Source organism: Aureococcus anophagefferens (genome assembly GCF_000186865.1).
Source record: "Aureococcus anophagefferens unplaced genomic scaffold AURANscaffold_2, whole genome shotgun sequence".
Taxonomy (NCBI): Eukaryota; class Pelagophyceae; order Pelagomonadales; family Pelagomonadaceae; genus Aureococcus; species Aureococcus anophagefferens.
In genome coordinates this window covers 597,537-611,513 of record NW_008705562.1, presented here as the reverse complement: position 1 = coordinate 611,513, position 13,977 = coordinate 597,537, and the positions used below count along the sequence as shown (strand labels likewise).

Sequence of the window (13,977 nt, the reverse complement as noted above, 5' to 3'; positions counted from 1 at the left end):
GCCCAGGAGCGCGAGCAGGCGAAGCATCGCGTCACGGCTCGTGCGTTTTGGTGGGCGCGTCCATCGTGGGCTGCATTTATACAAGATATTTATACACGCCTGCACTTGCAGGCAAGTAGGCTTCACCACCGGCCTAGTGCTCGCATCTGTGCTGCGCTCCTTGCCCGCGGCCGCGACTTCGGCCCTGCCTCACCTCTGCGCGCGCCGTCCGTCGGACCCGCCGGAGCGCCCCTTGTGACCGGCTGCCGGAGCGCGCGCTTCGAGCCGCGCACCCCGCCGTGCGTCTCCGGCGTCGGCGCACACGAGCTGTTCCCGGGGGCGGCGCGCGCCGGTGCCGCCGCGCCGCCGCGCGCGCGCCGGTCGTCAACAGCACCCCCCCCGACGGCGCGCCGGCCTTGACGGCGACCCCCCCCGCAGGCGCGCGCCATGCCCAAGGCGCCCGCGGCCGCGCCGGGGTCCGCGATCGACCCCGCGACGCGGCACGTCGTGCAGACGATCCAGGAGGACTGGGAGAACCGCGAGCTCGTCGAGATCGTCCAGATGAACCTCCTCACCATCACCAACTTCCTCAACCGCTTCGACACGTCCGCGCGCTACAAGCTCGCGCGCATCAACGAGAAGCTCTCCAAGCTCGAGCGGAGCCTCGACTACTGCGAGTCCGCCGTGAAGAGCACCATGGAGGGCGAGTAGGCCGTTTTAAAAGGCACGTCGGCGTGGGGTCGCGGGCAAGGGGGAAGTGGCGGGGTCGCGGCGACCCCCGGGCTAGGAGCCGCTTCCAAAGGAACGCCGGCCCGCTCCACGAACCTCCCCGCTGGCTCGGCGCGTACTCAACAAGAGTTAGGCCGGCGGCGGCGGCGGGCGGGCGACCTCGGTCGCGCCCGCGACGCGCCGCTCGCGCGCCTCGCGCGCGTCGCGGACGCGGACGTTGATCGCGTGGCGCATCTTCGCGAGCTCGGCCGCCTGGCCCCCGATCTTGCAGACGGTCACGGTGCCGATGTCGCGGATCTCGGAGACGGTGAAGTAGCACACGAAGCCGGAGGATGGGTAGCGCTTCGTGACCACGGGGCTCGTCTTCGTGCGGAAGGACACGGGCACGGCCTTCTTGACGAGCCACTTGCGGTCGCCGTCGCGGATCTGCGAGTTGAAGAGGTAGTCCGTGTAGTCCTCGCGGGACCGGAAGACGAGCAGCAGCTCCGGCCGGTCGAGCACGACGAACGCCGGCCGCCACCGCTTCGTGACCATGGAGTGCACGGAGCAGCGCGCGACGCCGTCGAAGTGGAGCTTGTGCTCCAGCGACAGCGATGTCAGGCCCGACGCCGACGCCTGGAGCGTCACCGTGGGCCCGCCGCCGGAGGGCGCCGGGAGCGCGGGCGCGGCCTCGCCGCCTGAGGGCGCCGGGAGCGCCGCCGCGGGCTCGCCGGAGGGCGCCGGGAGCGCCGCCGCGGGCTCGCCGGAGGGCACATGCTCCTCCGGCGCCTGCTCCGGCGGCCGCGTCGCCGGCGCGGCGGCGTGTTCCGGCGGCGGCGGTGCGGGTTTCAGCGGGGGCGGCGGCGGCGCGGCGTCGGGCCGGAACTGCGGCTGCACTTCGAGAGTTGCTTGGCCGCGCTTACCCATCGCACGAACGTCGCGGACGAGATGGAAATCGTGCAGAGCGTCCGCGACGCGCGACGACGAAGCGTAGTTGGGGCTAGGAAATCGTTTCCACACCTCCCACTTCGGGGTAAAGATGGTAAAGGTGCAGCTCGATCAGCTCTAAGGTGAAGTTTGATGCATTCAACAGGGCTGCCCATCGACGAGCCAAGTTTGATTGCCTTCGACGTCGTCGCGGCGCGGTGCCGACCGCAGGCGCATGGCGCCGCGCGCGCGGCCGGCGCCGCGCGTGGCGTCGTCGCCGTCGTCGCTGTCGTCGAGCAGCCTCGCGGTGAACGTGAAGAAGACGCCGCTGCGGCGCGTGGCGCGGCCGTCGCCCGGCGGCCTGCGGGACGAGCGGCGCGGTCCGCAGCGGCCGCGGCCGCGCGAAACCGGCGAGGCCTCGAGCGTGCGGAGCGAGGACACGGCGCGCGTCGACGTGCTGCTGCGGGCGCACCGCGCGCCGCTCCGGTGCCTCTTCTGCTTCCTCGAGGCGCGGAGCCGGCGCGCGCCCGAGGACGCGCCGGCGGCCTTCGAGGCCGGCGACTACTTCCGGGGCTACTTCGACGGGTGCGGCCCCGCGCCCCTGGGCTGGGAGGTGCTCTCGCGGAGCGGTCTGGCGCCGCGGAGCGAGGTCGTCGCGGACTTCGCCGCCGCGCGCGCGCGCGGCGGCCCGTCCGTCGCCAAGGCGCTCCGCGGCCGCTTCCGGAGCGAGCGCGTGGCCTTCGACGCCTTCGAGACCTTCTTCGCCGGCTGGGCGCGGCGCACGCCCGAGGGCCTCGAGGGCAGCCTGCGGCGCCTCGCGGAGGACTGCTGCCGCGTCGTCGAGAAGAGTTTGGCGGGCTCGCTCGCGCTAAGCGCGCCCTGGTGGTTGTTGGACCGGGGCGAGCGGCCGGGGCGGGCGCCGCCGCACCTCGACGACGTGCCCAAGGCGGCCTTCCGGTGCCTGGGCAAGTCCGAGTGGCGCGCGGGCGACTGCTACGCGTTCTGCCGCTTCGCGGGGCTTTTAGGCGACGCGCTGTCGCCGTCCTTCGTGCTCAGCGCGCTCGAGCGGTCCGCGGGGCAGGGGTCGCCGCGCGACGTCGCCCACTCCAAGGCCATCCGGGGCTACCACCGGCCCGCGGAGCCCGCGCTGCGCACGGAGAAGCAGTTCGAGGCCTTTCTGTCGAAGCTCGCGGCCGCGTGGTGGCGCGGCGAGGGCGGCGGCGCCGCGCGCGGCGGATTGGCGGCGTCGCCCGCGGCGCCGCCGGGCGATTTGGTGCTGCGCTGCTTCCTCGCGGAGCGCGTCCTGCCCGTGCTGGCCGCGACGCCGCGCGGCGAGCGGCTGTGCCGAAACCAACCACTGGTTTGGGTGGTCCTGACCAAACTTGAGTATTCTCTAGCTCGGTCAAATCGAAGTCGATTCGGCTGATTTTTGGACGAATCGATCGCCCTGGTCGAGTTTTCGAAGCCCAGCTGAAGGGCTTGTGTCAAAACATTCGAATACGCTCACATTGAAGTCGGGTTGAAGATTTGGTTTCGGCACAGGCGAGCGACGGCCGCGGTGCGCGGCGTGCGACGTCGCCGTCGACGCGGCGACGCTGCGCGTCGCGCGGGAGCACGACATGGCGCTGCGGTGCCTGTTCGTGGCCTACTGCGCGAAGAAGCCCCAGGGCGCGCCCGACGCCGTGCCGCTGCTCGGCGTGCTCCACTTCGCGCGCGACTTCCGGCTGCTGACGGCCGCGCGGTTCCCGCCCGCGGCCGTCGTCGACTGCGCGCGCGCGGCGCGGCACCGGAACCACGCCGACGCGACGCCGTCGGCGCTGCGCTGGCCCGAGTTCGTCGAGGCGCTGTTGCGGCTCGCGGGGTCCTCCGAGCACGGCGACGACGAGGCGCTCGCGCCGGCGACGAAGCGGCTGCTGGCGCTCATGGACCCGACGGGCCGCGTCTTCGTGCGCCGCGCGCAGGGGCCCGGCGACGACGAGCCCGACGCGGACGACGACGAGGCCGCGCACCCGTCGCCGCGGCAGCTGCGGCGCCGCGCGGAGACGATCAGCGACGACGAGCGCGCGCGCGGCTCCGACGACGCCGCGTCCGACGACTCGGACTTCCAGCCGCCGGACGCGCCGCCGTCGCCGCCGCGCCTGCCCCGCGGGGGCGACCCGTCGCCGCCGGACTCGCCCAAGTCCAAGGCCGACCGCACGATCGAGTCCGCGGTCGACGCGTTGACGCGGCGGTCGCTCGCGACGCGCGCCGCGGGGCGGGGAAAGGGGCGATTCGAGGTCGCCGCAACACGCGTGTGCCGCGCGCGATCGTTCCGGAGAAAGGATTCGAGAGCGCTCCGAGAGATCATCGCCCGTCCAAACATGAGCCGAAACGAGTGGAAGACGACCGGCCTCCAAAGTCGGGAAGTTCGCACGCTTTTCCCGCCCAGGCGCGCGGCGACGGCGCAGTGCCTCGCGGCCGCGGCCGACGCGACGCTCCAGCTCGCGGCCACCACGAAAGCCGACGAGGAGGACCTGCGCGCCATCGCCGACGGCATGGCCGTCGCCGCGCGCGCGGCCGCGAAGCGCGACGGCGGCGACGGCGCGACGCTCCCGCCGCTCCACCCGGGCGAGCCCGAGCTCTTCGCCAAGCTCAAGGCGCCGCCGCCGCACCGCGCCCTCGAGGCCGCGCCCGCCGCGGACGCGCCCGCCGCGGACGCGCCCGCCGCGGCCGCGCCCGCGGCGCCGGCGACGCCCGCCGCCGCGGACGGCGAGTGGCCGCCGCCGCCGCGGTCGTCGCCGGACGAGCTCTGGGCGCGCGGCGCGCCCGCCGCGGCCGAGGGCGCGGCCCGGCGGTCGCCCCTCTTCGACGACCCCCTCTTCGAGGAGGAGGAGGAGGAGGAGGACGCGGAGGCCGCGCCGCCGCCGCCGCCGCCGCTCTTCGCGGCGGACGCGGGGCCCGCCGTCGTCGCCGCCGTCGTCGCGCCGCCGCCGCCGTCGCCCGCGCCGGCGCCGCGGGAGCCCGCGGCCGACGTCGCCGACGAGGCGAGCGACGCCGCGTCGGCGGCGGGCAGCGTCGACCCCTGGTGGTGGGTCGCGCGCGTCGGCGACGCGGGCCGCGCGCGGCGCCACGTCGCGGCCGCCGCCGCGCGGCGCCGTGCCGAAATCAAATCTTCAACCCGACTTCAATGTGAGCATATGAGACCGTTTCGACGCAAGCTTTTTGGCTGTGCTTCGAGACCTCGACGAGAGCAATCGATTCGTCCAAAGATCAGCCGAATCGACTTCGAATTGACCGAGATGGAGAGTTCTGAAGTTTGAAACCCAGCTCGCTGTTTGATTTCGGCGCAGGCGCAGCGCGCCGCGCGCGGCTTCCTCCTGCGGCGGCGCCTCGCGCTGCTCTACGAGCGCGTCCTCGAGCGCGGCGCCCCGGCCGCCGAAACGCCGCCGCCGCCGCCCGCGTCGCCGCCGCCGCCGCCGCCGCCGCGCGCGGCGTCGCCGCCGCCGGCCTGCGACGCCGCCGCGGCGCCCGCGCCCGCGGCGACGCCGCCGCGGGACGAGACCGCGCGGGCGTCGCCCCCCGACGAGACCCCGAGCGAGGGCGAGGCGAAGCACGCGAGCGGCGGCGACGAGCGCGCGGTCATCCACGCGTTCGCGCTCGCCGCTTTGCTCGGCGACGGGTCGCCGCGGCGCATCGCGCGCGCGCGCGTGCTCGTGGAGACGCTCAAGAAGCTGCCCGAGCTCGAGGACGAGGGGTCGCTCCAGGGCGTCGTCGCCGCCGCGGGCCCGCCGACGCTCGAGTCCCTCGAGCACGCGCGCCGCCGCGCGGGAACCGACCGGTCCGGCGAAACTTCGAACCTCCCGGTCGCGTCGACGTCGTTTCGGCCGATGTTCGGACGCATCGTTTTTTCTCGGCGACTTCGCGACGGAAGATGTCGAAACCGTGAAGAAGACATGCAAGTTTGAAGTATTACATAGTTTCCCCGCGCAGGCGCTCCGCGACGCGCTCGCGCGCGTCGCCGTCGAGGAGAAGTGGAACCCGGGCACGGCGCGCGACGCGCGGCTCACGGCGGAGCGCCTCGGCGCCGCCGTGCGCAAGCACCCGGGCTTCTGGGCGCGGCGCGCGGCCGCGGACGCCATGTGGGAGCAGCGCGAGCGGCGGCCGAACCTGGACGCGCTCGCCGCGATGCGCAAGCTGATCCCGCGGACGGTCAAGACCATGGACCACCGCGCCGTGGCCGAATTCCTGGCCAAGTCCGTGGGCCTCCAGCCCGACGACGAAAGGCTCGTGCCCCTGGCGACGCGCGTGCTCTCGGAGAAGATCCTCTGGCTCGTGCACGCGGATCCGCGCGCGACGGCGAAGACGCACGTCGCGGACCTGCGGAGCCGCTACGCGTACCACAACCTCGACGCCGTCGAGCTCCGCGCCGTCTACGCGTCCCTGCCCACGGAGTTCGAGAACGACCACGACGGCGCGAAGCGCATCTGGCGCACTGAGATCCGCCGGAAGCTCGCGGACGCGATCGACCGCGCGAACTCCGACGGCGGGCCCATCGGCCACGCGGCCTACGACGTCCTCTCGGAGAAGCGGCGCCCGCCGCCGCGGGCCCCGGCGCCCGCGCCCGCGCCCGCGCCCGCGCCGGCGTCGCCCTCGAGGCGGCCGGCCGCCGGCGCCGCGGCCGCGCCGTCGCGCGCGCGGACCTTCTCCAACCGGAGCCTGCTGAGCGACGCGTCCCTCGACGACGACGATCTGGGCGCCATCCCCTGGCGCGAGTGCTACGACGACAACTACGAGCGGTGCTACTTCTTCAACGTCGCCACGGGCGAGTCCAAGTGGAAGCCGCCGGACGCGCCCTACATCCCCTACGCGGCGGACCCGGCGACGGACGACCGTACGCCGAAGACGGCCGCGGCGGCGATCCCCGCGCCCCGCCGCTCGCTCAGCGAGCCGCCGTTCCAGGGCGACCTCCAGACCGCGCCGCCGACGCCCGTCCGCGACGGCGCGCCGCCGCCGCCGCCGGCGGACGTCGACGCGACGCCGCGGACGAAGCTCTCCGCCTTCCTCCAGACCCACGCCGTCCAGCAGCAGCAGTGGGGGTGTTAAGCAGTTTTGACTCCATCCTACGATCGTTGCTGTGCAAGCCTTGTGCACGAAGCCGATGGTGCCGCACAGCGAATGGCCTCGCTTCCATGCGATGCGGCCAGCCGATGTCGAGCTCGCGAGCGGGGCTGGAAACGATGCCACGGAAAAGTCGGCGCTGCGCGAGCAGCCAGTGTGTGCGCGCGCGGCGGCGCGTTCGACAGCGTCCCGTGAAACTTCCAACCTACACGCGCGAACGCTCCGAGCCGGCTTTTCAAGCCTCGAGCCGGCCCGGAGCCAGCATTCATTGCTCCGCGCGGAGATCGATCGTCCGCTATCAGCCCGGCCGGCGGCGCCCCTCCGCGTGCCCGGGTTAAACAACGGACGCGCAGGTCCGCGGCGGGGGCCACCCGCAGCTCGCGGTGCGCGCGATCGTCGCGTCCGCGCACTGCGCTCTAACGTGCGCCTTGGTCGCCAACGGCATCGCGCTGAGCCTGACGCCCGCCGTCGCCGCGTGCCAGTACGCGAACGCCGTCGCGCTCGCCGCGCAGTTCTACTGGAGCTGGGACGCGATGTTCGTCGTCCGCGCCGTCGTCTCCGCCGTGCGCGCCGTCGTCCTCGTCCGCGCGGCGTCCTGCGGCCGGATCCGGGCCTGCGACCCGCGGCCCTGGTCCGGCGACGACGTGCGGCTGCCGCTGCGCGCCGTCCACGTGCTGGCGGCGATCCGCATGGTGGCGAACGGCTACTCGCTGCTGGCGCAGTACGCGGAGGCGGGCGGCGCGACGGAGGCCCACGGCCACCGGCAGCTGCGGATCCGCGCGAAGATCCGCCTCTGCGGCGTGCCCATCCACCTCGCGCGGGCCGTGCTCAAGATGTCGCTCCTCGACGGGACGGCCTACGAGCGCGAGGACCTCGAGATCGCCGCGAACTGCGTCCGCGGCCTCGTGCTCGACCCCATCGCCGCAGGGTCGCTGCTGCGCCAGTACTGGACCTCGGGCGTCGTACGACGACCACCGCCCTCGGACGGCGGGAGTCTTAACGTGAGCTAGCCGCGCGTTTTTCTTTTGTTGCCGAAGTAGGCCGAGAGCGCACGCAAGGGGGACCGCGCGGCGCGCGGCGGCGTCTGCTTCTTCGGCGACGATCGCTTCCGCGAGCTCGGCGACGGCGGCGATAGAGACAGCGGCGACCGCTTTCTCCGCGCGACCTCCTCGTCGGAATCCTCGTCGAGGCTCAGGTCCTCCTCCGCGATCCGCGACAGCGGCGGCGGCTCGGTCTCGACGCCCTCGCTGTCCAGCGAGAACGAGAACGCGCGCCGCTCGAGGTCCTCCTCGATCTCCTTCGCCCGCCGCTTCGCCCGCCGGTCCTCGCGGCGCTGGCGCCGCTTCTCGCGCTGGCGCTCGCGCTCGCACCGCGCCGTGAGCCGGTCGCACCAGCGCAGGCACGCGAAGGTGCAGCAGACGACGCACGCGAGGATCCCGAGGCCCGCGGCGTACATGAGCGCGACGGCTTTAAAGAGGCCGCGGAGGGACCAGTGTTTCCTCTCGGATTTCGATCTCGGCGCGCGGCACACGCCGTAGCGGCACGCGTCGCAGCACTTCTCGAACCTGCGTGGGCGCGTTAGGTCCGTAGGCTCCGGACGAGGCTGCGTAGGCGCGTGGGCACCCATGCGCCGACACCGTCTCGAACGCTCGCGCGGCTTCGAAGACGAGTTCGTAGTCGCAGCCCGCGTCGCCCGCTTCCTCGCCCCCCGCGCAGCCGAGGACGGCCTCGCTCCCCGGGAGGGGGCAACGGGCCTCCGGGTCCTCCGCGACCCAGGCGCAGTTCCCCGAGCCGTCGTCGGCGCTCCAGGTCGACGAGTCGTCGCGACAGAAGCGCTCATTCTCGTCACACACCGTATAGTTGACTTCGGCGGCGCAATCGATGGGCGCGACGCAGGGCACGATCGTGCCACTCGTCGCCGCCACGGTAGCGAGCGCGATCAGTGGCCACATGGGTTCAAACGCGCCCTCGCCGTCTCACACCGATTTGCCACTAAATCGCGATCGCTTGCTGCAACCCACTGGCATCACAAACCTTGCCGTGTGGGCAGCCCGAGCTCGGCGCCGTTACCTTCTGTCCCCGAAGAGCGCGGACGTCCACTCGGGCGCTGGCAGCGCGGGCCGGACGCCGGACGCTCGGCTCGCGACGCCGCGCGGCGCCATGGCGGACGCGCCGCGCCCCCCGCGCGCGCGCACGCCGCTCGGCGACGCGTCGAACCGCGGCGCCGGCGGGCTGCGGGACTGGGGCGCGGCGGCGGCGAAGAAGAAGGCGCCGCGCGCCCAGTCGACGCACCCCATCGTGTCGCGCCTGCCGCCGTCGCCGGCGGAGCGGGCGGCGCAGGAACCCAGCCCCGCGCGGCGGCGGGCGCCGAGCATGCCGCCGCGGGCCGCGCCGAACGTCGAGGTGCGCAAGCTCACGGCGTACGCGGCGTACACGCGCATGCACATGCTCAAGAACAAGATGCGCAACGAGGAGGCCATGGAGCAGCTCCTGCGGCACATGAGCGCCGCCGAGGACGTCGAGCTGCCCGAGGTCGACCGCGCGCCCGCGGCGCCCGAGGCGCCCGCGTCGCCCGAGGCGCCGCGGCCGCCGCGGAGCCCGGCGACGCCGGAGGCCGAGGCCGAGGACGATGAAGAGGCCGAGGCCGAGGACGATGAAGAGGCCGAGGCCGAGGCCGACGACGACGACGACGACGACGTCGTCGAGGCGCCGGAGCCGGCGTCGCCGCCCTTCAGCCCCGAGGCGGCGAGCCGCGACGACCTCGACATGTCGGACCTCGAGCTCGAGCAGTCGCCGAGGCGGCAGCCCGCGCGCGCGTTCGGCGGCGCGGCGCCCGTGGCCCGGCCCGTGCAGACGGCCGTGCGCCTCAGCGCCTACGAGGCGACGCTCGCGCGGCCGGAGATCATGGACAAGTTCCTGCGGCTCCAGTCCGACCTCTTCGCGAAGCGCGCCGCGCGGCCGGACCTCTGCGCGGGGGGCGACGTCGAGGACCCGCGGCCGTCGCCGGGCCGGCGCGGCCGCGCGGGGCGGGACCTCGCGGACGGCGACGCGGTCGGCGCGGTGCGCCGCGGCCTCGAGCGCTTCGCGCCGTACCTCTTCTCGCGCGCGGCCGGCGCCGCGGGCCGCGCGGCGCGGGCGCCGCCCCGCGGCGACGTCTACGGCTCCGCCGTCGACGCCGACTCGTCCGCGCCGGAGGCCGCCGTCTGGTGCCCCCACGAGGCCAACGACGTCGACCAGCCCTCGCCGCCGAAGCCGCCGCGGTGCGACTACGACGACGCCTGCGTCGCGGAGTGGGCCGACGCCTACGCGCCCAAGTTCCTCCCGCGGGCCTGAGGCGGCCGGGACAGATGGAGGCGCGCCCCCCGCGCGGCGCGAAGCGCCTATTTCGCCCCAACATCTTGAAGTTCGCAATCCGAAGCTCCGGAATCGGTGGCCCCTACCACTCATGAAGTTGAAGGCCACTTCGCCGCCGTCACTGGCTGTCTTCCACACATGGCTGCTCGTACTTCCGACGATCGCGGCCCATGATCCAGGCGGAGCCGAGCGCCTACGGGAGCTTCGACAGCGCGACGCAGGGCGGCGTCATCCTCGACGGCGGCGGCCCGCTGCCCCGGAATTCCAAGGTGCGCCGCTCGCGTCCCACAAATGGGCTGCCCACCCCCGCGGCGCACCGCAGGCGCTCGTCGTCGACGCGGCGCGCATCTCGGGCCGCGTGCTCTGGTTCGACGCGCGCAAGAACTACGGCGCCATCCAGCCGGACCGGCCGCTGCCGGGCTGCGACGGCGGCGACGGCGGCGCGCCGTACGTCTTCGTCCACGGTATGATTACTGTGCCGCGATGTCGTCGCTGAGGCTGTTTTCACAGGCAACGACGTCGAGGCCGGCGGCGGGCCCGGCGCCGCGCTGCGGACGAACGACGCCGTCGAGTTCTGCCGCGGCACGTGCCCGCGCGGCCGCGCCAAGGCCGCGCACGTGACCGTCGTCGCGACCGCGCCGCCCTACTACGGCCCGCCGCGAGCACCGCCGGCGCCCGGAGACGCGCGCGCGCGCGCGCACCGTCGGACGCCTAGGTCGCCGCCGCCGCGGTGGCCCCAGCCCTACTACGGGTCGCCCTACGCGCCGCCGGCCTACGGCCGCTACGGGTCGCCGCGGCCGCCGGGCGCCGCGGCGCCGCCGGCGCGGCTGCTGGGCCGCGTCAAGTGGTTCGACGTCGAGCGGAAGCAGTACGGCTTCCTGGCGCCGGCGGACCACGGCCCGGACCTCTTCGTCCACGCGGGCGACGTCGTCGGCTGCGCGCGGCGCCTCGCGCCGGGCGACGCCGTCGAGTTCGCCTACGGCATCCAGGCGCAGAGCGGGCGGCCCAAGGCGCTCGACGTCGTGCGCCTCGTGCCCGCGGCGGACGGGCCGGAGGACGGCGACGGCCGAGGCGCCCTCGGCGCCTTCGCGGCGGGCGACGAGCCCCTCTTCGACGGGCGGCGGTTGGCCGGCGTCGTCGTCCGCTTCGACGCGCAGCACCGCTGGGGCTTCATCCGGCCCGACGACCCGGCGTGCCAGCCCGAGGCCGGCGGCGAGAACTTCTTCCTCCACGGCCTCGACGTCCTCGACGGCGGCGGGCCCGTGGTCGCGGGCCAGGCCGTCGAGTTCGCCGTCGTCCGGTCCGCGGCGCGGCGCTGCAAGGCCGTCCACTGCGTCCGCCTCGAGCCGCCGCCGCCGGGCTACGGCGACGAGTCCGACGCTTCCGGCTCCGACGGCGCGACCCCGCTCCCCTACTAACGGCGCGGGAGCCCCAGCGCGGCGTCCGCGGCCTCGTCCGCGAGCGCGAGGGACGCGGTCAGCCCCGGGGACTCGACGCCGAGGACGTGGAGCGTGGCGCCGTCCGCGAGGAGTAAAAAGTCGGCCGCGCCGTCGGATGGGGGGCGGAGCTTCGGGCGCACGCCCGCGTAGTCCGCGGCCAGCGCGCCGTCCTCGAGGGACGGGTAGTAGGACCGGACCGCGCCGTAGAACGCCGCTGCCCTCCCTTCGTCGACGGCGAAGAGGTCCGGGGCGTCGGGCTGCGTGCCCGGCGGGAGCCACTCGACGTCGGGCCCGAAGCGCGCGCGACCGTCGAGGCCCACGGTCGCGTGGACGCCGAGGCCGCCGCGCGGGTCCGGCAGCGGATAAACCAAACGCGCGAACGGCGACGGGCCCCGGAGCGCAAAGTAGGTGCCCCGCGCGAGGAGCGTCGCCGGCGCCGCCGCCGCGCCGAAGGTCGCGCAGAGCGCCGCCGCGGAGAGGCCCGCGGCGTTGACGACGCGGTCCGCGAGGACTGAGGTCGTCGCGCCGCCGGCGTCGACGGCGAGCGCGCCGCTGCCGTCGACCCCCAGCACCTCGTGGTTCGTGGCCACGACGGCGCCCAGCGCCTCGCAGTCGTCCAAGAGCGCGTGGACGTAGGCCGCGCTGTCGAAGACGCCCGTCCGCGGCGACAGCAGCGCCTCGGCGCAGCGCACGCTCGGCTCGAGCGCCGCGACGTCGCCCGGTCCGAGGCGCGCGAGGCCGCCGACGCCAGCGGCCGCCGCGAGCGCCTCGAGCCGGTCGAGGCCCGCGGCCTGGCCGTCCTGCGCGACGACGAGCTTGCCCTTGACGTCGTAGGGAACGCGCTTCGCTTCGCAGTACGCGTAAAGCCGTTCGCGGCCCTCGACGCAGCACCGCCGCTTGATCGGCAAATCGTCGCCGTAGTAGAGCCCGGCGTGGACGACCTCCGAGCTCCGCGAGCTCACGCCCTCGCCGGCGCGCGGGCCGGCCTCGAGGCACACGACCTCGACGCCGCGCAGGGCCAGCGCGCGCGTCACGGCGAGGCCCACGGCGCCGGCGCCGACGACGACGCACTCGCAGCGCAACGCCGCGCTCATGATGGATCGAGCGAGGGAGTCGGTGCGGCAGCGCTCATGGATCGGCGGTGCTTTGGACTCGCGGTGACAGCTCGCAGCTCGTACGGGTCGAGCGGCCTAATCTGCGCCCATTGCCCATTGGTTGAAGGGTAATTGCGGGCTATGTTTACCCGCGGGCGGGGCTGCTCCGTCTCGACGATGCCGCGCCGCTGCGGCCTCGTGGGATTCGCGGATCAGCGCATCACGCTCACGATCGCCTCGTTCATCGGTGACGGCAGGTGCTTCCGACTCACGTCGACTTGTAAGGCGCTCCGTTTGGTGCAGCCGCCGCTGCGGATGCTGAGCATCGGAAGAGATGTATTCCCGCTCTCAGACATCGCAGACCAGCTGCGCGCGAACCCGGGCTTGGTAGTACAGATCGACGCCTCGCTCTGGGTCAATCCCATGGACATCGAATTCACGAAAGAGAAGGGGCTATTCCCGCCGGGCGCGGATTTGCGCGGCATCGAAATTGAGCGGTGTCTCGGCGGTTATCCCGGCGAGAAATTAGCCTTCGATCACTTGACGCCGGTCTCGGCGCGACACGCCGCCGAGCTGCGACGATGTTGGCTCGAGGACGAACACAAATTCAAGTTGGACCGGACGGAACCGCTGGAGTGGGCGGCGGCCGGCGCCTGCTCCGCGTTCGACGTCGTGGCGCGGATGTCGGCGCGCCACGGGTCGGAGCTCCGGCGGCTCTGGCTCGACGTCGAACCGGACGACGATTGGTGGGGCGAGAGGTTCGCCTTCCACGAGCGGCCCAACATCGCGTGCATGCGCCTGGGCGAGCAGCTCACCGCGCTCGAGGAGCTCATATTCGAGTGCAGGGATCGCAGCCTCCTGGGGCCCGAGTACGACGCCAATCCGAAGAACGCGCCCTTCCAACGCGACTGCATCCGATGGCTCTGCTGGCACACGAGCCGCACGCTCCGCAGCCTCTACATCTACGAACCGAACACGACCTTCTCCGACGTCCGCCATATCCTGGCGCTCTGCGGACCCGGGCTCGCGCGCGTCGGGCTCGACGTCGAAGGACACTACCCGCCGACCGCGACTGGCGCCACGGCGCGCGCGGCCGCCTCGAGCCGGACGTCCCGGCGGACTACGCGGAGTTGGCGGCGCGCGTCGCGGCCGTCGCGGACCTGCCACCGGACGTCGACGCCGACATCATGGTCGTCGCGTCGTGCAAACCCGGCCGCGTCGCCGGGCGGACGCGCGCGGCGCGCAAGCGCGGCGCGGCGCGCGGCTGGCCCGCGGACCCGGAGCCCCGGCGACGCCGAAGGCGCGAACCGCCGCCCGCCGATCATGACGCCCTCGACTCCTAGGCGCGCCGCTGTCCCCCTAGCCCGGCGGTCACGGTT

At 73.9% G+C, this 13,977-nt stretch overlaps 2 protein-coding genes across 2 annotated transcripts; both read left to right on the top strand.

Annotated features, from left to right (window-relative positions):
• Window positions 1–426: 426 nt before the first annotated feature.
• On the top strand, window positions 427–690 carry AURANDRAFT_20180 (hypothetical protein; the record flags this gene model as incomplete). The annotated part of the gene is made up of 1 exon (XM_009035221.1): window positions 427–690. The coding sequence occupies one exon, from the start codon at window positions 427–429 to the stop codon at window positions 688–690; it is 264 nt and encodes an 87-aa protein (XP_009033469.1).
• An 8,181-nt stretch (window positions 691–8,871) lies between these two features.
• On the top strand, window positions 8,872–11,483 carry AURANDRAFT_61070 (hypothetical protein; the record flags this gene model as incomplete). Its single annotated transcript, XM_009035222.1, has 4 exons — window positions 8,872–10,025; window positions 10,169–10,334; window positions 10,388–10,529; window positions 10,576–11,483. The coding sequence occupies 4 exons, from the start codon at window positions 8,872–8,874 to the stop codon at window positions 11,481–11,483; spliced, it is 2,370 nt and encodes a 789-aa protein (XP_009033470.1).
• Between the last annotated feature and the right edge of the window lie 2,494 nt (window positions 11,484–13,977).